Raw genomic sequence first — 27,235 nt, 5'->3', positions numbered from 1 at the left:
AAGATATCAATGTCACCTTGATAAACATTTTGTAAGTGAAAGTTATAATGTTATCGAAAATGTTTACTCTTTAAATGTTCAATTAAATTTTGAAACAACTTTATTTGGAAACACTAATCCTACCATGAACAGAAACTCAAATATCTCTAGTTATAAGCAAATTTTTAATTAAATTCCGCCAGCAATTTTAATTTTTAAGGGTCATATAAATAGATGAACGGTTATAAGAAACTATATCAACCTAATATCACTACTCGGGTAAAATTCAACAAAGGTTGCTTAAATCATCTCTTAGTATTCATGTCTAATTGCAGACTCTGTTTGGCAATTTTGCCAAAATGTGTAAAAAGTCCATTCTTCAGAAGGACGTGTACAGCTCATATGGATAACATCATTTGCACAAAATGATTAGTATGCTAAGAAGTGCGTAAACGATGCATTTCAAGCATTTTTGACCAGCTATCTTTTCTATAAAAGCGTACATATTCACTTTATTTAGAAAAGTAAATGGCTGCTGCGAATAGCATGACAAAAATATGGCTAATTTCAATATCTAAAATGATAAATTAAGACTTTTGAACATACATGTAGTGAGAAGACTTGATTCAAGACAACTAGATAAATTGTCGAGATTGAGTCCGTTTTTCCTGAAATCTGCATTCCTTACCTCAAAGTCAGCCGCCGAGCGATTTTCCTTCTTGATATTTTCAGAGCTATTAACAGTGTCTGATGAGAGCATTTTTGATGATCGATAATGCTTTATTTGCGTGTTATCATTAGCAATCTCCATTTTCATTTCAAGGTCGAAACAGAATCAATGTGTACGCCTTTCTAGTCATTTCCGGTCATAAAAATACCCGTATTGTATCTTTTAAGCATAATGGATTGGTTAATTTGTGCGATATATTTGGTAAACATGAGATATGCAGGTTCTCCAGAGCTAGGCATTTTCCCGCACTTTTTGCCCTAATTAACGAACGGTTTAGCAAATTACACGTATAAAGCAAGGCTCATAGTTATTGATAGTGCCTGATAACAATTAATCAAGACACTTCTGTTGAATTGCACAAAAGTAGAGAGTCAGTGGCTTGTTAAAAGATCAATGGATGTGCTATTTAACTTCACCTTAAAGTCATTACACGTTCTCATTATAATGATAGTAAATGCATACTGAGCGCAGACGTAGATAAGTTATAATAACTGAGGTCCAGTTACATGCTCATTGTTGATTTAAACATTTTATTGCCGAAAACCGATAAATTGATGAGTGACAAGCTCTTACATCTTACAAATTACGAACTCCTCTCTCTATTTGTGCTCATTGGTGAATAACAATACATATGTTTAAATAAAAACTAAATACTTGCTGCATTTCGAATCATTGTTGTTCACCAACAATATTATGTTTCCTTAGTCAGTTCAGCAACTCAGTCCTGGTTTTTAGCGGTTCTATGCCCACGCTTGGCTGACAAACTGTGCATTATAATAGTCTACATTATCATGGATCTGAAAACCGAAAAATGAACAAATTACAAGGACCGATTACCCTGGAGATTGCAATCTAGACTTATCTGAGTCCCTAGGGATAATTACGATACCTATTATAGACATATACAGCATAACGCTCTGACGTATTGATGCCTACTCTCCTTCAGATGGCATATTTAGCAATGGCAGGATTGACACAGATCTCTATTAAGCTGGGTTTCAGTAAGACATACAATATCAAATTTAGAAAATTCAGTATGTATAATGTACTAGATAAACACCGATTCGTAGATATCGAACATTCGCTTGTTTGTTTGCTTGTGAACAGCGAGTGTCATTTTGAGGCGGGGTCTCCTTGTAGTAGTTGGTGACTACCACACTGAACAACATACGGAGGGCCCATCACATGCCATCCAGAAGGAATAGGGTAAAGTGTCTTGCCAAACGACACAACCACGACAGAACAGACTGGGTCGTTTCTCAGTCTCCCGACATACGGATAGAGTGTCGAACCACGCTCCTCGGACCTTCATCTGAGGTTACGTGGCCGGCGTTCTTACCGACTGAACATTCAACATTTGATAATGGATAACTTATAAGTTATCAGCATTGATATATTTGGGTTCGCACAGGTTAATGATGGACATGGATTGGAATGAATATCACGACTACTCATGAGTAATAATCTTAATATGAAAAGTCAAATACATAATATGTGTTAACGAATAATAATGACAAACAGAAAACACTAAACATTTATATACTGTATGCATTCTCACTTTAATGCACTAATTTTCATCAAAACTAAAATTAAAATACGTTCGGGAGTTAGATTGAATGACACTTAAAAAGATAAATGATAAAGCGAATCAAGGAAAGAGTTTAATCTCTTAATTATAGAGTGTTAGAGTTCGTCAAAACATGCTACAATGTTTATAATATGTATATACGCTCATATCAATTAACTTGTATATGGTTTAGACATTAAATGTTACTAGCTTGTATTTGATGAGAATGTGGTTGTATTTATTTCGAATGTCCGGTATAAGTGAGATGATCGTTATCAAATAACTACAATTTTAAGACCGTATACATTTTAAAGAGTTATACCTGGTGATATTATAGATATATAGATACCTGAAGAACATTCAGGGATACATATGTAATAAAACGTGGATATTTTCATTGTGTAATTGACATTTCTGGTTATAGACACTATATCAATAATCCTATATTACTAATTGGAATGTTGAGGAGTTTACATATATCAAGGTCTCACACATCTGATTATTTCACTATAAGTCATTACCAATGGACCCATCCCCTAAATCGCTCATTTGAAGTTCAAATGTTGTGCAACTTCATTATATAAAATTAAAGTCTGAACATTTCCCTACCAGAAAACTGATGTCATTGGATAGGTTTAATAGCATAAAAGAGTACACCAGTACTTTGACGACAGTAATCCTGATATTACAGTGGACTGGGGAACCCCCACCTGGGGAATTCCCGCCTTTTTACACCTGGAATCCTACGTCTTTCTATTTATACCAGAAGTGTTTATTTTGAATTTTTTAAAATCTCAACTACCTCATCTTTATTCTCGTACATAGAAAGTACCCAGTTCGTGTATTATTTACTCAGTAAATAGCTACAAACCTAAGAAACACATTTTCTTCGGGGACTTGGTTCAGGTGAAACACCACCTGATTGGCTGAATTAGTTGTGTACCGATCTGAAATGGCTTTCACTCTATGGAAGAGTTGCTTCCCTTCCTTCACTTTACGCAAACGTGTCCCAATTGACCACAGTTGAGCTGCACATCTACTAACAAGTTATCATGTCCTGTAAGAGGTCACGTTTAAGTAAAGAACGATTTGCCATGTCCCTGTGGTTCACATATATATTTACTTAATGTATATCAAAAACATCTACTTTTATATTGTAAGTAATGTATACCAACTTGAGTGGATGTAAACATCAAAACTATTCTATTGTTAAAACAAACAATATATATGGGTGGCTACGTAATACAGATTGACAGAACATGTACTTAAGAAATGGAGATGACGACGGGATAGATTCTATGTCAGTCTTATTCAAAGAAGGTTGCGGTAAAGATTAGATAACAGATTTTATAGAAACAACAGTACAACATTCACACTCACTCTCACACACAACTAAATTAAATTGCTGATACGTACTTGTTATAACAGCTTGCATATCATTCTCCAAAGTATAATATTAGGATTGACACATAGGCAAGTGACAGCTTAAATTTGTTATCAGTTTATGAAAACATTTACTTATATATTGAGAATATCTTAGCACTTTTGATATATAAACTGACTACACCGGCCCCGTGTCTCTGGAATATTAAATATCATAAATAAAGGTGAGATATGATATGGTCTCTAGGATATGCCTGATTAAGTTTCAAACTAGGGGGAGATAATCTGGTATTAGAATTTGACTGAACAATTCTTGACAAATAACTTAGGGGCTGTTTGCCAGTCTTTCAAATGGCATGGCGTAGTATGTTCGAGTCCATATTGATATATCGGAGTTACTTCCCATTTGTTTCACCCTGTCAGATGGTGTAGAGATAGTCTGACAGCCGATGGCGTTACTTAGTTTTTCATATGATCAGACATGTTAGTGACACCATATAGTAACACCATTTGCATGTCATACAAATAATCCCCATATATTCAGAATTTGTAAAGGTAAACATCTACATTTGGATACGTAGTGTAGGAAAAACCTTGTAAACAAAAACAGTAGGCTCGGGTTGTGGTCCATGTGAAAATGTCTTTCACTGAATTGTAAGATATAAATGTCACCTTGATAAACATTTTGTAAGTGGAAGTGATAAAGCTATCGACAATTTGAACTCTTTAAATGTTCAATTAAATTTTGAAAGAACTTTATTTGGAAACATTAATTCCACTATGGACAGAAACTCAAATATCTCTAGTTATAAGCAATTTTTTTTTTTTATTAAATCCAGCCAGCAATTTAATTTTTAAGGGTCATATAAATAGATGAACGGTTATAAGAAACTATATAAACCTAATATCACTACTCGGGTAAAATTCAACAAAGGTTGCTTAAATCATTTCTTAGTATTCATCTTGTCTAATTGCAGACTCTGTTTGGCAATTTTGCCAAAATGTGCAAAAAAAAGTCTATGCTTCAGAAGGACGTGTACAGCTCATATGGATAACATCATTTGCACAAAATGATTAGTATGCTAAGAAGTGGGTAAAGGATGCCATTCAAGCATTTGTTGACCAGCTATCTTTTCTACAAAAGCGTACATATTAACTTTATTTAGAAAAGCAAATGACTGCTGCGAATACCATGACAAAAATATGGCTAATTTCAATATCTGAAATGATCAATTAAGACTTTTGAACATACATGTAGTGAGAAGACTTGATTCAAGACAACTAGATAAATTGTCGAGATTGAGTCCGTTTTTCCTGAAATCTGCATTTCTTACCTCAAAGTCAGCCGCTGAGCGATTTTCCCCAAACCGACCTTCTTGATATTTTCAGAGCTATTAACAGTGTCTGATGAGAGCATTTTTGATGATCGATAATGCTTTATTTGCGTGTTATCATTAGCAATCTCCATTTTCATTTCAAGGTCGAAACAGAATCAATGTGTACGCCTTTTTAGTCATTTCCGGTCATAAAAATACCCGTATTGTATCTTTTAAGCATAATGGATTGGTTAATTTGTGGGATATATTTGGTAAACATGAGATATGCAGGTTCTCCAGAGCTAGGCATTTTCTCGCATTTTTTGCCCTAATTAACGAACGGTTTAGCAAATTACACGTATTAACGAGCCTTATAGTTATTCATAGTGCCTGATAACAATTAATCAAGACACTTCTGTTGAATTGCACAAAAGTAGAGATTTAGTGGCTTGTTAAAATATCAATGGATATGCTATTTAACTTCACCTTAAAGTCATTACACGTTCTCATTATAATGATAGTAAATGTATACTGAGAGAAGACGTAGATAAGTTGTAATAACTGAGGTCCAGTTACATGCTCATTGTTGATTTAAACATTTTATTGCCCAAAACCGACAAATTGATGAGTGACAAGCTCTTACATCTTACAAATTACGAGCTCCTCTCTCTATTTGTGCTCATTGGTGAATGACAATACATATGTTTAAATAAAAACTAAAAACATGCTGAATTTCGAATCATTGTTATTCACCAACAATATTATGTTTCCTTAGTCAGTTCAGCAACTCAGTCCTGGTTTTTAGCGGTTCTATGCCCACGCTTGGCTGACAAACTGTGCATTATAATAGTCTACATTATCATGGATCTGAAAACCGAAAAATGAATAAAATTACAAGGACCGATTAACCTGGAGATTGCAATCTAGATTAATCTGAGTCCCTAGGGAAAATTACGATACCTATTATAGACATATACAGCATAACGCTCCGACGTATTGATGCCTACTCTCCTTCACATGGCATATTTAGCAATGGCAGGATTGACACAGATCTCTATTAAGATGGGTTTCAGTAAGGCATACAATATCAAATTTAGAAAATTCAGTATGTATAATGTACTAGATAAACACCGTTTCGTAGATATCGAACATTCGCTTGTTTGTTTGCTTGTGAACAGCGAGTGTCATTTTGAGGCGGGGTCTCCTTGTAGTAGTTGGTGACTACCTCACTGAACAACATACGGTTAGGGCCTCATCGCATGCCATCCAGAAGGAATAGGGTAAAGTGTCTTGCCAAAGGACACAACCACGACAGAACAGACTGGGTCGTTTCTCAGTCTCCCGAGATACGGATAGAGAGTGTCGGACCACGCTCCTCGGACCTTCATCTGAGGTTACGTGGCCGGCGTTCTTACCGACTGAACATTCAAGATTTGATAATGGATAACTTATTAGTTATCAGCATGGATATATTTGGGTTCGCACTGGTTAATAATGGTCCTGGATTGGAATGAATATCACGACTAATCATGAGTAATAATCTTAATATGAAAAGTCAAATACATAATATGTGTTAACGAATAATAATGACAAACAGAAAACACTAAACATTTATATACTGTATGCATTCTCACTTGAATGCACTAATTTTCATCAAAACTAAAATTAAATACGTTTGGAAGTTAGATTGAAGGACACTTAAAAAGATAAATGATAAAGCGAATCAAGGAAAGAGTTTAATCTCTGAATGAAAGAGTGTTACAGTTCGTCAAAACATGCTACAATGTATATAATATGTATATACGCTCATATCAATTAACTTGTATATGGTTTAGACATTAAATGTTACTAGCTTGTATTTGATGAGAATGTGGTTGTATTTATTTCGAATGTCCGGTATAAGGGAGATGATCGTTATCAAATAACTACAATTTTGAAGACCGTATACATTTTAAAGAGTTATACCTGGTGATATTATAGATATATAGATACCTGAAGAACATTCAGGGATACATATGTAATAAAATGTGGATATTTTCATTGTGTAATTGACATTTCTGGTTATAGACACTATATCAATAATCCTATATTACTAATTGGAATGTTGAGGAGTTTACATATATCAAGGTCTCACACATCTGATTATTTCAATATGAGTCATTACCAATGGACCGATCCCCTAAATCGCTCATTTGAAGTTCAAATGTTGTGCAACTTAATTATTATATAAAATTAAAGTCTGAACATTTCCCTACCAGAAAACTGATGTCATTGGATAGGTTTAATAGCATAAAAGAGTACACCAGTACTTTGACGACAGTAATCCTGATATTAACAGTGGACTGGGGAACCCGCACCTGGGGAATTCCCGCCTTTTTACACCTGGAATCCTACGTCTTTCTATTTATACCAGAAGTGTTTATTTTGAATTTTTTAAAATCTCAACTACCTCATCTTTATTCTCGTACATAGAAAGTACCCAGTTCGTGTATTATTTACTCAGTAAATAGCTACAAACCTAAGAAACACATTTTCTTCGGGGACTTGGTTCAGGTGAAACACCACCTGATTGGCTGAATTAGTTGTGTACCGATCTGAAATGGCTTTCACTCTATGGAAGAGTTGCTTCCCTTCCTTCACTTTACGCAAACGTGTCCCAATTGACCACAGTTGAGCTGCACATCTACTAACAAGTTATCATGTCCTGTAAGAGGTCACGTTTAAGTAAAGAACGATTTGCCATGTCCCTGTGGTTCACATATATATTTACTTAATGTATATCAAAAACATCTACTTTTATATTGTAAGTAATGTATACCAACTTGAGTGGATGTAAACATCAAAACTATTGTATTGTTAAAACAAACAATATATATATGGGTGGCTACGTAATACACAGATTGACAGAACATGTACTTAAGAAATGGAGATGACGACGGGATAGATTCTATGTCAGTCTTATTCAAAGAAGGTTGCGGTAAAGATTAGATAACAGATTTTATAGAAACAACAGTAAACATTCACACTCACTCTCACACACAACTAAATTAAATTGCTGATAAGTACTTGTTATAACAGCTTGTATATCATTCTCCAAAGTATAATATTAGGATTGACACATAGGCAAGTGACAGCTTAAATTTGTTATCAGTTTATGTAAAACAATACTTATATATTGAGAATATCTTAGCACTTTTGATATATAAACTGACTACACCGGCCCCGTGTCTCTGGAATATTAAATATCATAAATAAAGGTGAGATATGATATGGTCTCTAGGATATGCCTGATTAAGTTTCAAACTAGGGGGAGATAATCTGGTATTAGAATTTGACTGAACAATTCTTGACAAATAACTTAGGGGCTGTTTGCCAGTCTTTCAAATGGCATGGCGTAGTATGTTCGAGTCCATATTGATATATCGGAGTTACTTCCCATTTGTTTCACCCTGTCAGATGGTGTAGAGATAGTCTGACAGCCGATGGCGTTACTTAGTTTTTCATATGATCAGACATGTTAGTGACACCATATAGTAACACCATTTGCATGTCATACAAATAATCCCCATATATTCAGAATTTGTAAAGGTAAACATCTACATTTGGATACGTAGTGTAGGAAAAACTTTGTAAACAAAAACAGTAGGCTCGGGTTGTGGTCCATGTGAAAAGGTCTTTCACTGAATTGTAAGATATAAATGTCACCTTGATAAACATTTTTTAAGTGAAAGTTATAATGTTATCGAAAATTTGAACTCTTTAAATGTTAAATTGAATTTTGAAAGAAATTTATTTGGAAACATTAATCTCACTATGGACAGAAACTCAAATATCTCTAGTTATAAGCAATTTTCTTTTACTAAATCCAGCCAGCAATTTTATTTTTTAAGGGTCATCTAAATAGGAGAACTCTTTAAGAAACTATATAAACCTAATATCGATACTAGGGAAAAATTCAACAAAGGTTGCTTAAATCATCTCTTAGTATTCATGTCTAATTGCAGACTCTGTTTGGCAATTTTGCCAAAATGTGCGAAAGGTCCATTCTTCAGAAGGACGTGTACAGCTCATATGGATAACATCATTTGCACAAAATGATTAGTATGCTAAGAAGTGCGTAAAGGATGCCATTCAAGCATTTTTGACCAGCTATCTTTTCTACAAAAGCGTACATATTCACTTTATTTAGAAAAGTAAATGGCTGCTGCGAATAGCATGACAAAAATATGGCTAATTTCAATATCTGAAATGATCAATTAAGACTTTTGAACATACATGTAGTGAGAAGACTTGATTCAAGACAACTAGATAAATTGTCGAGATTGAGTCCGTTTTTCCTGAAATCTGCATTCCTTACCTCAAAGTCAGCCGCCGAGCGATTTTCCTTCTTGATATTTTCAGAGCTATTAACAGTGTCTGATGAGAGCATTTTTGATGATCGATAATGCTTTATTTGCGTGTTATCATTAGCAATCTCCATTTTCATTTCAAGGTCGAAACAGAATCAATGTGTACGCCTTTCTAGTCATTTCCGGTCATAAAAATACCCGTATTGTATCTTTTAAGCATAATGGATTGGTTAATTTGTGCGATATATTTGGTAAACATGAGATATGCAGGTTCTCCAGAGCTAGGCATTTTCCCGCACTTTTTGCCCTAATTAACGAACGGTTTAGCAAATTACACGTATAAAGCAAGGCTCATAGTTATTGATAGTGCCTGATAACAATTAATCAAGACACTTCTGTTGAATTGCACAAAAGTAGAGATTTAGTGGCTTGTTAAAATATCAATGGATATGCTATTTAACTTCACCTTAAAGTCATTACAAGTTCTCATTATAATGATAGTAAATGTATACTGAGAGAAGACGTAGATAAGTTATAATAACTGAGGTCCAGTTACATGCTCATTGTTGATTTAAACATTGTATTGCCGAAAACCGATAAATTGATGAGTGACAAGCTCTTACATCTTACAAATTACGAACTCCTCTCTCTATTTGTGCTCATTGGTGAATGACAATACATATGTTTAAATAAAAACTAAATACTTGCTGAATTTCGAATCATTGTTGTTCACCAACAATATTATGTTTCCTTAGTCAGTTCAACAACTCAGTCCTGGTTTTTAGCGGTTCTATGCCCACGCTTGGCTGACAAACTGTGCATTATAATAGTCTACATTATCATGGATCTGAAAACCGAAAAATGAACAAATTACAAGGACCGATTACCCTGGAGATTGCAATCTAGACTTATCTGAGTCCCTAGGGATAATTACGATACCTATTATAGACATATACAGCATCACGCTCTGACGTATTGATGCCTACTCTCCTTCACATGGCATATTTGGCAATGGCAGGATTGACACAGATCTCTATTAAGCTGGGTTTCAGTAAGGCATACAATATCAAATTTAGAAAATTCAGTATGTATAATGTACTAGATAAACACCGATTCGTAGATATCGAACATTCGCTTGTTTGATTGCTTGTGAACAGCGAGTGTCATTTTGAGGCGGGGTATCCTTGTAGTAGTTGGTGACTACCTCACTGAACAGCATACGGTTGGCTCATCGCATGACATCCAGAAGGAAAAGGGTAAAGTGTCTTGCCAAAGGACACGACCACGACAGAACAGACTGGGTCGTTTCTCAGTCTCCCGAGATACGGATAGAGAGTGTCGAACCACGCTCCTCGGACCTTCATCTGAGGTTACGTGGCCGGCGTTCTTACCGACTGAACATTCAAGATTTGATAATGGATAACTTATTAGTTATCAGCATGGATATATTTGGGTTCGCACTGGTTAATGATGGACATGGATTGGAATGAATATCACGACTACTCATGAGTAATAATCTTAATATGAAAAGTCAAATACATAATATGTGTTAACGAATAATAATGACAAACAGAAAACACTAAACATTTATATACTGTATGCATTCTCACTTTAATGCACTAATTTTCATCAAAACTAAAATTAAAATACGTTCGGGAGTTAGATTGAATGACACTTAAAAAGATAAATGATAAAGCGAATCAAGGAAAGAGTTTAATCTCTTAATTATAGAGTGTTGCAGTTCGTCAAAACATGCTACAATGTATATAATATGTATATACGCTCATATCAATTAACTTGTATATGGTTTAGACATTAAATGTTACTAGCTTGTATTTGATGAGAATGTGGTTGTATTTATTTCGCATGTTCGGTATAAGGGAGATGATCGTTATCAAATAACTACAATTTTGAGACCGTATACATTTTAAAGAGTTATACCTGGTGATATTATAGATATATAGATACCTGAAGAACATTCAGGGATACATATGTAATAACACGTGGATATTTTCATTGTATAATTGACATTTCTGGCTATAGACACTATATCAATAATCCTATATTACTAATTGGAATGTTGAGGAGTTTACATATATCAAGGTCTCACACATCTGATTATTTCACTATAAGTCATTACCAATGGACCCATCCCCTCAATCGCTCATTTGAAGTTCAAATGTTGTGCAACTTAATTGTATAAAATTAAAGTCTGAACATTTCCCTACCAGAAAACTGATGTCATTGGATAGGTTTAATAGCATAAAAGAGTGCACCAGTACTATGACGACAGTAATCCTGATATTGACAGTGGACTGGGGAACCCCCACCTGGGGAATTCCAGCCTTTTTACACCTGGAATCCTACGTCTTTCTATTTATACCAGAAGTGTTTATTTTGAATTTTTAAAATCTCAACTACGTAATCTTTATTCTCGTACATAGAAAGTACCCAGTTCGTGTATTATTTACTCAGTAAATAGCTACAAACCTAAGAAACACATTTTCTTTGGGGACTTGTTTCAGGCGAAACACCACCTGATTGGCTTAATTAGTTATGTGAGACCTGGAATGGCTTTCACTCCATGTAAGATTTGCTCCCCTTCCTTTAGGTTGCGCAAACGTGTCCAAGGAACTTCCAGAAGAGTTAAGTAATTAAATAAACTTGGAACTTTCGGAAAGGTTCAGTTAGTCAACACTATGAACTTCCAAAAGAGTTCAGTTATCAAACAAACTAGGAACTTCTGGAAGAGTTCAGTTGTTTAAAAAAAACTCGAAAGTTCCGGAAGAGTTCAGTTATTCAACAAACTAATAACTCGCTTAAGAGTTCAGTTATTAAATAAACTTAGAACTTCCAGAAGAGTTCAGTTATTAAACAAACAAGGAACGTCTGGAGAGTCCAGTTGTTAAACAAACAATGAACTTCCGGAAGAGTTCAGTTATTAAACAAACTGGGAACTTCCGGAAGAGTTCAGTTATTAAACAAACAAGGTACTTTCGGAAGAGTTCAGTCATTAAACAAAGTGGACACTTTCGGAAGATTTTAGTTATTAAAAAAACTAACAACTTCCGGAAACTAATAACTTTCGGAAGAGTTCAGTTATTCAACAAACAATGTACTTTTGGAAGAGTTCGGTTATTAAACAAACTTGGGACTGTTGGAAGATTTTAGTTATTCAACAAACTAATAACTTTCGGAAGAGTTCAGTTATTAAACAAACAAGGAACGTCTGGAGAGTCCAGTTGTTAAACAAACAATGAACTTCCGGAAGAGTTCAGTTATTAAACAAACTGGGAACTTCCGGAAGAGTTCAGTTATTAAACAAACAAGGTACTTTCGGAAGAGTTCAGTCATTAAACAAAGTGGACACTTTCGGAAGATTTTAGTTATTAAAAAAACTAACAACTTCCGGAAACTAATAACTTTCGGAAGAGTTCAGTTATTCAACAAACAATGTACTTTTGGAAGAGTTCGGTTATTAAACAAACTTGGGACTGTTGGAAGATTTTAGTTATTCAACAAACTAATAACTTTCGGAAGAGTTCAGTTATTAAAAAAACTAACAACTTCCGGAAGAGTTCAGTTATTCAACAAACAAGGTACTTTTGGAAGAGTTCGGTTATTAAACAAACTTGGGACTTTTGGAAGATTTTAGTTATTCAGCAAACTAATAACTTTCGGAAGAGTTATCAAAAAAACTAACAACTTCCGGAAGAGTTCAGTTAATAAACAAACTAGGAACTTCAAGAAGAGTTCAGTTGGAAAAGAAATAATAAAACTGGGCGACTCATTAGACATAAACAGCATAATATCAAATAGGAACTTCATTTTGTGGACAGATACAGGATATATTAAACACATGGACATATTACTAGAATCATGACTCAATTTATCAGTTAATAATCAACACAAGGGGGGCAATTTATGTAAGCACAAGAAAAATGAAGCACTGTAATTATATAGGTACAGCAAGCATGTAGCACATCAAGTGTAGGCACCAGACAAATTTAAAGTATAAGACACAGACTTGGATTTAGTAATCACAAAATTCAGGTTAAAGAAAATAAATTCCTCAAACGACAGTTATCAATGCTTATAAAGATATTGAATTTGTTTTGTTTTTTGTAGTTTTACTTAAGATCCATTTTTCAAAAGGTTGAATAATTGTTAAATGATCATAAATTCTAGCAATGTATACATATTATTGCATAAGGAGAGATAGGAATGATAGCAACGTGCTAGCAGACCAGTTACTGGCCAAAGACAAAGCAAAAACTAAAGTGACTGTTTACTGACTGGTATTTCAAGGTGCCTAAAACGTAAGGCATTGTGATGAAAATAAATAGAATAGAAGCACGTGTTCAATATAATCATTTTTATTTAAACAACAGCTTATGCTAATTACATTACACGACGCATATTTAATAACTCGCACAAAAATACATATTGAAAAGCAAATGTGTGAATAATCAGAGCAAGTATTGGTAAGTAAGGTTAGAGTCAAGTAAAGGCTGAATCTACTTATACTTAAACTTCTGATGCATTCTTATTAAAAAATCTATGAATTGAAGCAAACATGCATAACTCAAATAATCAACAAATGATCAGACCTGATACTGTAAATCACTTACTTTTCGCGTGGGATTTATTTTCGCTTTATCACGTGAGGATAGTCAATGGCAAATTCGCGATTATTTGTACGATAATAACACCTCTAGATAGCGGCCAATCGGTCGGTTACCGAGTGCTTCGGACTCCATGACTAATAGTTCATTATTCGCGAATCTAAAGTCATTTCTTGACCAGCGTTTACGAAATCATGTATTCTCGAATATGTCTGAAGAGTTAAGTTCGCGAAATATAAGTAATTAGTAATTTACTTACTTTACTATAAACTGTATGGACATGGCTGAGTTCCTTAATGGGAGCAAAGTCGGCAAAATGTAATAATAGATATATTTATAAATATCATTTCCTCCTCATATACCCCTCTCTGTTGTGAGGACGTGGAACCCTAAAATAAACAAAACAACAAACAAAAACAACAAACAAACTAGCTAACTGAAAAGAAAAAAAACAAACAATAATATACAATTACATTAATACCATCAATACCACCGGGTTTTGTCGACATTTGTTAAATGGCTTTAAAAATATATATTATCATTTATCTATGTACATTGTATTAGATAGGGTTTAAGTATAGGTTTAGAATATTAGTAGCGCTGCTTAAACATGTATTAAATACAATGATTAAATTAACTGATTGTAATCATCGTCAACGAATCACATTATGGATAAATAATTTTAAAAATTGCAGTATTTAGACATTGGAAAACACCAAGAAGCTTAACTAGCATGTAAATAATAAAAACATATGTAAGTAGTATACAATATGGATCCGCATCAACATCACACCGAGGCCACGTCTATAACATAGGACCGTCAGTTATTGGACTTGGGCGAGTTAAAGGAGTGCAGATTATATTGCTGCACAAAGATTAAACTTGGTCATAAGTTCGACATTGTCAGTAGCACGGGTACCACAATTATTTCATGTTGAAGTATACCTTGTAGTTGAGGATTTTTTTCTTTCTAATATTGCCTTTTTTCAGATCATTGTCGTTCAACACTTGGAGAATTGTTATTGCAGTTATGAATTTTCTGGGTTTTTTTTTTTTTTTTTTTTAAATAGTTAAGCCCTCTGTCTTACAGAATGTATTACTGCTTTGTTTATGAAGATTATTTTTGTAAGCTAGCCTTGTTTAAAATCAGGTTTAAACAAGAAATATATTTAAACAAGAAATATCTTTAAAAAAGATAAACGACATAGTTTTAATGCTGGTGGTTATAATGTAAAACTGCTGGTGAAATAAATTAACGAATTAAATGCGTTTCAGCATGGATATCAAAATAATATCAGTTTGAATCATTTTTGGTGAAAATAAGACTGCATTTGAATCAGGAATATAATTTTATTAATGTGTCATTTAAAAAGATGCATTCACTTATTCAGCTTGCATTCGATCATAACTTTGTTTCGTTTTTAACTGCATATCTGCATTTTGCATTTACCGCTACATTAACCAATCACATACTTCATCTTGACCAGTAACGCCACCTGTCGCGTCATATCCGGGGCCAAAAGAATATTAAACGGCTATGCCGAAAAAGATAAACGGCATAGTTTTAATGCTGGTGGTTATAATGTAAAACTGCTGGTGAAATAAATTAACAAACTTCAGAATTAATGCGTTTCAGCACGGATAACAAAATTATATCAGTTTGAATAATTTTTGGTGATAATAAGGCAGAATCTGAATCAGGAATATAATTTTATTAATTCAGCTTGCATTCAATCCTAACTTTGTTTCGTTTTTAACTGCAAATCTGCATTTTGCATTTACCGCTACATTGGCCAATCACATACTTCATCTTGACCAGTAACGCCACCTGTCGCGTCATATCCGGGGCAAAAAGTATATTATACGGCTATGCCGAAAAAACTCTTTTTGTTGTGAAAGACTTTATCCCTATCCCTGAAGCTGGGAAACATCACGATGATATCTCTGGATGAGGGAGGTTGGTCATGTCTACAGGTTGATAGCGGCGATTAACTCCACGACTCTACAAATATACTAATCCTATATGTAGATATATAATGGTCTTGCTCAGAGGCCTCAACACATGGTTATTGGCAATACTAAGCACCGGGTTGTCCGTGTTCTTATCATTAACAACTCCTAAAATACTATTCTAATTCCCAAAACGAAAAAGGTCAGGGCAGCGATACCGCTTTGCATTGACAAAATCTAGGCCGCAAAATCACACTGACATTAATTATTGACAAGGGTTTAAGCTGATGGTCTGTTAAATTCCTACGCATTTCGTACTGGAAAATCCTTTGAAACGTCAGCGTTGCAAATTATTATCATTTAGTTTAAAAAAAATTGAAGCATATCTTTTTAGACTGGCATCAATCTCCGATGACGTGAATATTCCGTTCCAGTCCCACATAGAATTCTTTTAACGATAACTTAAGTCAGGTACAAACATTTAACGTGTGTGATCTGCGTTCAAACTTATTTTGACGTCAAAATTGATTATTCACAACAAAGCCATTTGCAGTAGCTGTCAACAGACAGCGAAACACCGCCCATTTACTCCGTGACAACATATGAAAAATGTTCTCGCATTTCTATTATTTCAATCACATTAAATAACAGCATTTTATTTATTGCAGCGATTTAACAGCTATATTGATATTTGATATTTTTCTTTGTTGATGTGGAAAATTAGCAATGACGTTTGTTAATAGTAAACAGTGACACAAGATTTTCGGAAAGAAGGCCGTTGATTTACATATATTCCTATGCAGCGAACTGGTTCATAATCCACACTGAAGTTATTGAGAAATAAACAGAGTTGCTCTCAATTATCGATACACACACTGTATGGTATATATCTTATCCTAAACTATATATATACTCACTGTTTGCAAAAAAATGCCCTCTCTGATCGGCTTCAATAATGTCACGTGATTCTAATAAAAGTTATATTGACAGGACATGCAAAAAAACTGATAAATGCTTGTTATTGGGTGTTTCAAAAAACAAATTCATTATGAATTACTTCCCCTTGGTATTGTCCAACAATGTAAAATATCGTGCACGCTTTTGAAACATGACAAGCAATAACTCTGATTTTTGAATATAAGATTATCGTAATAATTAATGTATTGAATGCATTTTGATATATTAGTTTACTTTTGATTTTGCTGTGTTTAAAAGATATTATAATGAAATGTTTACAAAATTTTAATGATTCACAAATGAGTCTCTATCATTTTATGTACAAATGTTCATTACATTCAATTTATGATAAAACTATCATAGCCTGCTGATATCGGTCATCACACGGTTTTATTACTCACCTTCGGTTAATATCTTTTTCAGGTTAATAAAACCATGTATCGACATCATCAAAAGGCTATAATTGTATATTCCAGTAAACACACTGTATGAGGTATATATGAGACATACTATTATACACATGTATGATATATACTGTATGCTATACGAGAGGTGTTATATAACACAACCAATATGATATTTTATATATTGATAGTGTTATATAACTTCTATCATACATGTATGTACATTAACAACTCAAAAAAAATATTCCAGAATAGAATTATGTTATCATAAACATTGTATGAGGTACAAACTCTATTCATTAGATAATACTTTAGTATTATACATACTATAAACGGCATGTGTGTTTGTGAAAGACTTTCTCGGATAAAGTTTCAAAAATAAGAAAAAAAATATTAATAAAACATGATATCATATCCTTTCCAAGTACGATAAGTTTAACAGCCATCTGGTTTTCTGTGATACTCCGACGTAATAAGTAAACAATTAATGTATTCGCGTGGGCTTTGATGGTATACACTCAGTGCGCATGCGCCGATGATGCTGTGTGTAAGATGCAAATGCCAAATGTGCTCGAAGCAGCCGATGTTATGATAAGGCCAGTTGTTGGTCGGTTCTACCGTGAAATGGACACATGTGTTCTTTGCCGTTAAAGTGGAAAATAACTTGATTAGGATTTAACTAAAGAACAAAGTCGGTCAAAACTATGGCTACACGCCTTGTGGTCATTCCTGGACCAGGTTTGACCGTTGTAAGTATATATTTTAAAACTTTACTATACATCAATGCACTACGTGATCCTGTTGCCGGTATAAGTGTATCGTGAACAGGGAGGATGCGCCCGCTACCAGCCAAAGTGGGAGGGAACAGGTGTATACTACTCACAGTGGTGTTATTAAATATTTGTATGTAAACAGAAACATCTGTTGATTTTCTGAGTCAAAATTAGAATTATACGTCAAATAATTTCGTAGATCTTCTGCTAGCTCAATAATTTACCATTGCGACTCATTTTGTCATTCATCGCTCATTTTTTATTTATTTCACAAGGTTTTAGTGAATAAACAGATCAAATGGGTATCGGGCATCAGTCTAATACCTATGTATACCTATATATGTAAGCCCTCTCCGTAGATTTAAATATCGCGTTATTTAACCAATACATGTATGATACGTATGTGCCACTGGCACTGTATATAAATATGATACTTGCAAACAGTACCAATTTGCAATTAATGATTACATTCCTTTAAAGAGGGTTATATAATTACTATACCAAAATGGATTTTTCGTTAAAGGGGCATTCCTCCGTTCGGACATCAAAAATATGTACAATTTCTATTGATGAAAGCTATGTACGAATGATGATAATATGAGTGTATGTGCCTACTGTACATGCAATGAAATTAACGCCGAAATGTACAGGAAAAGAGGTATCGTATACAAATACCGTATGTCTTTGCGGTAATTAGTGATACTTCGGGTCGAATAAGGAATTTCCAGGACTTGGTACTCGAAGAACATTTGGTTTATCTTGAGAGTAAAACTGCTGTGTTAATGTAAAGGTTATAACTTTTACTACTTGGAAAAAATAGATCTTTTCCAGTAAGTTTAATTTCGACGACCTAAACATTATTCAAACGAAGGAATGTTCCTTTAATGATAACGTTCCTTTAAAGAGAGTTATATGGTTACTATATCAACATTTTTCGTTAATGATTTAATCTATTGGTAAACTAGACTTCACAAAAGTGACACGAAACAGACAATTATTCAAAACAACAACAGATTAAAATCGAAGTCGAGACTCACGGGTCAGAATGCGTGACTTATCATGACGTCACTGATCGATGTTCATTGTGTCAGCTGACGAGAAACTGGGCCTGATTAAGGCTTTACTATAATTTTTTCTTGTGTATTGTCGACATGTACTGAAGATGGACCAGATTGTGCCATGACGATGTTACTGGACCAGTGCTAATCTTCAACATGCTTTTATTTCTTCAAAATCATTCCAAACGCAATCCCCATCCTTCACTATTCCTTACAATAACTTTTTTTTTTTTTTTTTTTTTACTAAGTTCACGTTTGTTGAACGTCCTTTTTAATGACGTAGATAAAATCGTCTGCTATACATGTAGGTTTTGATCCCTGGGGATCTTTTCAATCTATGTACTACATTTCGACGTAGTTGGACGTCATGGTTGTCACGGCAACCGAACAGGTTTGGTTGATGCATCCTCAAAAATCACACCACGGTTATCATAACTGCGATTTTATCTCGGCCGTGCGATAGGCTATCTCGGCTTTACATGCCGACAACAGATGCAAGGCAGCGGTCAGTTGACATTGATGGTGAAGTGTTAAGGGGGAAGTCTTCGGTGTTTACAACAATTCATGGACATTGAGCTTTATGATTTTGGTCCCTAGGATCAGTCTTATTCTATCTAGTATTAGAATTTTGCTTGGCAATTCTTAACAAAACAACTTAGGGTCTGGTGGCCAGCCTACCAAAATGTATGTAATGGGACTAAGTGGCCCGCTTTATCTAAATTGGGACAAAGGATTTGGGTTGGTGCATTGTAGGACGTAGAGATTCTCGGTTTATGTAAAGTGAGAATTAGGGGTCTGGGTTATGTATATCAAAACGTAGATGTGTGATTTATGTTAAATGGGACATAAGGATTTGGTTTAAGGTCTAGATTATGTACATTAAATTTAGATGTGTATGTTAAGTGGGACGTATAAATTTGGTTTATTTGTATTGAGAATTAAAGGTTTAGTTAAGTTTATGTATATTAGGATGTAGAGGTACATGGCGTTTATGTTAAATGGGACACAGAGATTTGGTTTAAGTATAGTAGGACTTTGGTGCAGTGAGATCAGAGCTATGATTAAGACAATTTATATCATATCGTTTGTACATTGGGACCTAAAAGTCTAATTTAGACAGAGGTTGTATAGTATAACATTTGTACTGTGGGACCTAGATGTCTAATTTAGACAGAAGTTGTATAGTATAACATTTGTACTGTGGGACCTAGATGTCTAATTTAGACAGAAGTTGTATAGTATAACATTTGTACTGTGGGACCTAGATGTCTAATTTAGACAGAAGTTGTATAGTATAACATTTGTACTGTGGGACCTGGATGTCTAATTTAGACAGAAGTTGTATAGTATAACATTTGTACTGTGGGACCTAGAGGTCTGGTCTAGACAGAAGTTGTATAGTATAACATTTGTACTGTGGGACCTAGAGGTCTGGTTAAGACAGAAGTTGTATAGTATAACATTTGTTAAGTGGGACCTAGAGGTCTGGTTAAGACAGAAGTTGTATAGTATAACATTTGTTAAGTGGGACCTAGAGGTCTGGTTAAGACAGAAGTTGTATAGTATAACATTTGTAAAGCGGGACCTAGAGGTCTAATTTAGACAGAGGTTGTATAGTATAACATTTGTACTGTGGGACCTAGAGGTCTGGTTAAGACAGAAGTTGTATAGTATAACATTTGTAAAGCGGGACCTAGAGGTCTAATTTAGACAGAGGTTGTATAGTATAACATTTGTACTGTGGGACCTAGAGGTCTGGTTAAGACAGAAGTTGTATAGTATAACATTTGTTAAGTGGGACCTAGAGGTCTGGTTAAGACAGAGGTTGTACAGTATAACATTTGTACTATGGGACCTAGAGGTCTGGTTAAGACAGAGGTTGTATAATATAACATTTGTACTGTGGGACCTAGAGGTCTGGTCTAGACCGAGGTTGTACAGTATAACATTTGTACTGTGGGACCTAGAGGTCTGGTCTAGACAGAGGTTGTATAGTATAACATTTGTACTGTGGGACCTAGATGTCTAATTTAGACAGAGGTTGTATAGTATAGCATTTATACTTTGGGACCTAGAGGTCTGGTCTAGACAGAGGTTGTACAGTATAACATTTGTACTGTGGGACCTAGAGGTCTGGTCTAGACAGAAGTTGTATAGTATAGCATTTGTACTGTGGGACCTAGAGGTCTGGTTTAGAAAGAGGTTATATAGTATAACATTTATACTTTGGGACCTAGGAGTCTAATTTAGACAAAGATTGTCCAGTATGATTCAATTCGCCTTGATTCAACTCTTTTGGTCCATAACTGAGGTTTGTTTGTTCAATGTTTACGTCTTTGTTCTGGCTTCTTCATCAAATGAAAAGGGAGTTAACCCTGTAAAATGACTATATTTGCATATTTTTTCTTATTAAGGTACCTTCATGTGACCTTCGAATCTTGAAATAATTATCTTAATAAGATAATAAGTTTGGCAGCATTTTGATGTGATATTGATTGTAACCGTTATTTTTTTTTTTTTTTTTGTGTGTGTGTGTTTTCCAAAATGTCCCACGACTAAAGAACTATTTTGATCACGCGCGACCGTTGAGAAACATTTACATAGAAATCGCCAAAATGGGATTAAAACATCAATAAATGATATAATCAAGATATAAAATTACATCGTTTGTGTACCAAAGATTCCAATGTTGTAACTTTAAAGCATTGCATACGATATGCATGTCTGTGCCTGTGCCAGAATTTTCTCCAGAGACGTCTTTCAGATTTTCTCAAAGCCAATCCATGTTTTGTTTTCCCGTGTTACAAACAATGTTGAAATCTCCGGAATCATTTGGTTTTTAATCAGTTTTAAGATAGAAGGATATCTCTAAAATACATCGAAACTCGAATGTATACTGATCTCATTCAGATAGGAATTCCAACAGGCATCACTGCAATGTTTCAAAATTCCAAGCGTCTATTAGACGCAGACTATGTACGGATTTTATATGTTTGTACCTACAGATAGATACCATATATTTGGGCAGATGGTACGGATAATGCAAAATGTTTGCAAAGAGATTTTTTCTGAAATGAAATATTTAAAAATATACCAGAGAATGTATTTTACAGGTCGAAACACTTTAAGATGATACTGTAAGAAAGCTTTGATGATCTATTAGTCCAATTATTACTACTTATCTCCCTTATCTGTGGAGCTCTTTTGATGAAGAGATCAGAAAAATCTTCAATGTTTTATTTCGTTTTTACCGTTTGTACATTAGTATCTAAGCGGTTGCGTTAGCGTTTGCTTTCTAGATGACCACAATTTTATGTGAAATCTACGGGATAGGCATCCTATAACACTTTAGAAGAAGTTTAATCAGTATCAAAGTAATGCATACATTGCTAATGTACTGATACTGAGGTTCACATCAAAATAGATTGATCTTCCGCGATCTGAGATCGAGTTCGGATTTACAGCTATAGATAACATTCCGTGCTAATATCGGTCACCGATCGCGAGACTGGAAGTCTTTCCTCCAAACAATCCCTCATGGTACCCGTTTGACCAGTGGACAGTACGTCCGTACTCACTCAGCATCCTTGTGGGGTGCATTCACAGATTCATTGCGTCAAAATATCTTATAGGAGACGATTTTAAAAGTATTTTTCTTTTTTACCCATAAATCAACATTAAATCTCACTGCGCATGTGCTTTTTAGCGACGAAATGAACGGAAATAAAAACAGATTTTGAAATTCTCATCGACTTGCGCCGTGCCTGCTGCCCCCATTGCATGATCGTAAGAGGCGACTAAATTTGGGATCTTATCTTTTCTCTTCTTTCTTAACAACTTTCTTCTTCCTAATGTCTCCCTTGACAATGCCTCACTTTTGGCCTTTAGTTGAGCGTTCACCGCTGTGAGGAAGGCGTTGGGTTCTGTCCCCTAGCCGAAACATACCAATTTAAAGTCTTTAAAAATGGTAGTTGCTACTCCTGCTTAGCGCTCAGCATATTTGGAGTGGGACGACTGGTTCGCTCGTTGTCAGTATAATGTGACCGGGTGAGGTGTGATGCTGGATGTCTTCGGCAGTATGCTTCAGTGAGGTAGCACTATGAATCGGCAAAAGTTCCGGCCTATCACAAGGAGACTTAACACGAACATACCGCAGCCTCCCAAAACACACATACGCACTCACCACACGCTTGCATGTCGCACGCACGGGAGGCCGTCCTTAAATGACCTTAGCTGTTAATAGGACGTTAAACAAAATAAACCAAACCAAACCAAGCGCCGTGCACCCCACAAGTTTATAGACAAAACACTACACCCCACTAGTCGACTTCTGGCCGTTGGTCCGAGTGGTTTGCTGTTAATGACGTTGGTTAGGAATGGAGTATCAAATCTCCTTTGGTAGTGAATGATCTAGAACTTTATATTTGTGATTTGTTTGGGGCATATTATTTATATACACGCTTAACCTCGTGGAGACGGACAAAATACACTGTGGTTTTAATAGTCCATCTGATATGTTTACACAAATAACGTTTGTTCAAGTTGGTTGTAATGTAAATACAATTCCTATCTCAGTCCCTTCATATGGTACTGGACCATTTTGTTATATGCTTGGATACATGTCGACAGAAAAAGGTGGTTTACGGGTAGACAGTTAGATCTGGTCGATATGTTCCGGTACAGCCGTACAAGATCGCTTTGCAAGATATACGTCATACTGTATCGAAGTAAATACAGTATTTTTTGATGATTGGTCAGAATTTTGTTTTTCTTCTCAATTACGGGTGTCGTTCGTTCACTACTTAACGGATGTGACAATTTTGTGACCGACCAATATGACAAAATATCAGAACAGAATCATAAACGCAACATATGGCTATCCAAACTTGGTCTTTGAGAAGGTAGACCAACAAATAAAAGAAAGCAGAGGAAAGAGAAGGAGCTTCAAAGAAAAGAATGGCATAAAAGGACGAGTACTCATTCCATACAGAAAGGGATATCAGAAACCATCCACAAAATTTATCGCGCTCACGGTATTACAACAGCTATGAAGCCGTCCAAGGCTACCCGTGATATCCTCTTACATCACAAGGATAAAAAAAACACCTTAAGAAGAAACCACGGAATGCGTATAAAACATTGGATTCAAGAATTGCGACGCATCATATATCGGAGAAACTGGGAGACTAATTGGAGTCAATATTCGGGAACATCAGAAGGATTTTCAAGCCCAAGTAGACAGTAAATTCATCAGATAAAAACGTTAATAATCAGAGCCCCAGATCAACGAATCGGCCATCACAGATCAAGCCGCATAACAAATCATGTGGTTTACTGAGAACATTCAACAGTGATTGACAGAGAGAGCAATATCTTCAGACAACAGTTGAAAGAATGTATCTGGATACACCACAGCGGGCACGTTCTAAATATGGATGAGGGGGCCCATATACTTTTACAAATTTATGACCAGGTATTAAACAAAGCGAAGTCGAATCGACTCTCCATCTACGGTCAACTCGTTTGTTCACTAGATTAGCCGAGTCGACTTCTTTGGAAGTGAAGCTTCTTTGCTTGTACAATATCACTACAAGCTTGGTTTATCTGTCGACGATTATAACTATATCATATACGCTTATTGTTACCATCTCGTAATACCCATCAATACAAATGGAATTGTTCACCCTGTAATACCCATCATTACAAATGGAATCGTACACCCTGTAATACCCCTCATTACAAATGGAATCGTACACCCTGTATTACCCATAATTACAAATGGAATCGTACTCCCTGTAATACCCATCATTACAAATGGATTCGTACACCCTGTGTGTACCCATCATTACAAATGGAATCGTACACCATGTATTACCCATAATTACAAATGGAATCGTACTCCCTGTAATACCCATCATTACAAATGGAATCGTACACCCTGTAGTACAAATCAGTACAAATGGAATCGTACACCCTGTAATACCCATCATTACAAATGGAATCGTACACCCTGTAATACCCATCATTACAAATGGAACCGCACACCCTGTAATACCCATCATTACAAATGGAATCGCACACCCTGTAATACCCATCATTACAAATGGAATCGTACACCCTGTATTACCCATCATTACAAATGGAACCGCACACCCTGTAATACCCATCATTACAAATGGAATCGTACACCCTGTAGTACAAATCAGTACAAATGGAATCGTACACCCTGTAATACCCATCATTACAAATGGAATCGTACACCCTGTAATACCCATAATTACAAATGGAACCGCACACCCTGTAATACCCATCATTACAAATGGAATCGCACACCCTGTAATACCCATCATTACAAATGGAATCGTACACCCTGTAATACCCATCATTACAAATGGAATCGTACACCCTGTGATACCCATCATTACAAATAGAATCGTACACCCTGTATTACCCATCAGTACAAATGGAATCGTACTCCCTGCAATACCCATCATTACAAATGGAATCGTACACCCTGTAATACCCATCATTACAAATGGAATCGTACACCCTGTATTACCCATCAGTACAACGGAATCGTACACCCTGTAATACCCATCATTACAAATGGAATCGTACACCCTGTATTACCCATCAGTACAAATGGAATCGTACACCCTGTAATACCGATCATTACAAATGGAATCGTACACCCTGTATTACCCATCAGTACAAATGGAATCGTACACCCTGTAATACCCATCATCACAAATGGAATCGTACACCCCGTATTACCCATCATTACAAATGGAATCGTACACCCTGTATTACCCATCAGTACAAATGGAATCGTACACCCTGTAATACCCATCATTACAAATGGAATCGTACACCCTGTAGTACCCATCAGTACAAATGGAATCGTACACCCTGTAATACCCATCATTACAAATGGAATCGTACACTTTGTAAAACCTGTCATTACAAATGGAATCCTTCACCGTAATTCCAACCATTACCAAACGAATCGCAGATCCTTAAATGCCCAGCTTTCTACAAGTATGTTGCTCTAGTGCAACTCAATTCCTTAAAGAGAAAACACCAGCCTATAATCTTTTCATCACGACCGTACTTGCAAAATAATGAGTGTCTTTTCAATTACTGTGAGGGTGCATGAATTCGCATGCAATGAAATCCTACCTGTCTATTACATAAAGTTTTATCATGACTCGAAAATCGGACAAATCAATGAAGACGACGGGAAAATCCTACATTGCCTATGTCGAATCAGCATTCAAAGACAGTATAGAATCCACAGTTTACGAAGAAATTGATATGAAAGACAACATTTTGATGTGATGACAGACATGGCTGGAAGAAAGAAAAACACAAAGAACTAGAGTGTATTTAATAGAAAGGAGTGACAGGTTTATCTCCCATCTTTCCGTCAATGACGGCGGTCATTGCTCCCTCCTGTTAGCCTGACGACGGATCCCATTTGCTGTTTCCCAGTGGTGAGGATATTCAACCAAGCCTCACAACCGATAAAAGAAGAAAATGATGATAATGATTATTTGTCCGAATTTACATTTAAGCGAGAGGATAAACAAATAAAAAGTAATTTCGACTCCAGATTTTGGATTCATTACAGCGACGCGCTTTTGAATGGAAACTAATTGATACTTTTACGACATCACCTGTAAATGTCATACAATGGCGCCGTGAAAAGCACGTGTTTTTTGTACTTATTGACGCTACGTTTCCGACAAAATTCATGGAAAAAAGAAAAGGCTTTTGGGTATTCAATATTACCATCCCCTAAAAGTTAAAGATTCTAAGTCAGTCTTCTAAGTTTAAAGTTTGAAAAATTACAATTGCGCTCTGAAAAAGGTATAGTGCGTTATGTCTGTAATGTATCTGGTATTTTCGGTGTCATTATTTTGGACGTTGTTAATATGTTCCCACTTGTTGGTGTAAGTTAAGCATTGAACTGCTTTCATTTGGAAGTTATGGGCTGATGAATGCCAACTGGACAAAGGCAAATTTAATGAAGCCGCTAGCGCTTCATGTTGAATTTGCCTTTGTTCAGTTGGCATTCATCAGCTCATAACTTCCAAATGAAAGCAGTTCAATGCTTATATTTACATTTGACAACTAATTTGAAA

General features: G+C 35.3%; 1 protein-coding gene across 1 annotated transcript in view; it reads left to right on the top strand.

The window, feature by feature from the left end:
* The first annotated feature begins 17,828 nt into the window (after positions 1 to 17,828).
* Positions 17,829 to 27,235, top strand: part of LOC117330844 (testin-like) — a 35,428-nt gene continuing 26,021 nt past the window's right edge. The window contains exon 1 of the mRNA XM_033889369.1: positions 17,829 to 18,009. Within this exon, the coding sequence (XP_033745260.1) occupies positions 17,965 to 18,009 (45 nt within the window). The 5' untranslated portion in view covers positions 17,829 to 17,964. The remainder of the gene's footprint in view (positions 18,010 to 27,235) is intronic.

The sequence above is a fragment of the Pecten maximus genome, chromosome 7 (assembly GCF_902652985.1).
Source record: "Pecten maximus chromosome 7, xPecMax1.1, whole genome shotgun sequence".
Lineage (NCBI taxonomy): Eukaryota > Metazoa > Mollusca > Bivalvia > Pectinida > Pectinidae > Pecten > Pecten maximus.
Note: the sequence above shows the minus strand (reverse complement) of the source record. Positions and strands in the feature narration are given on the sequence as shown.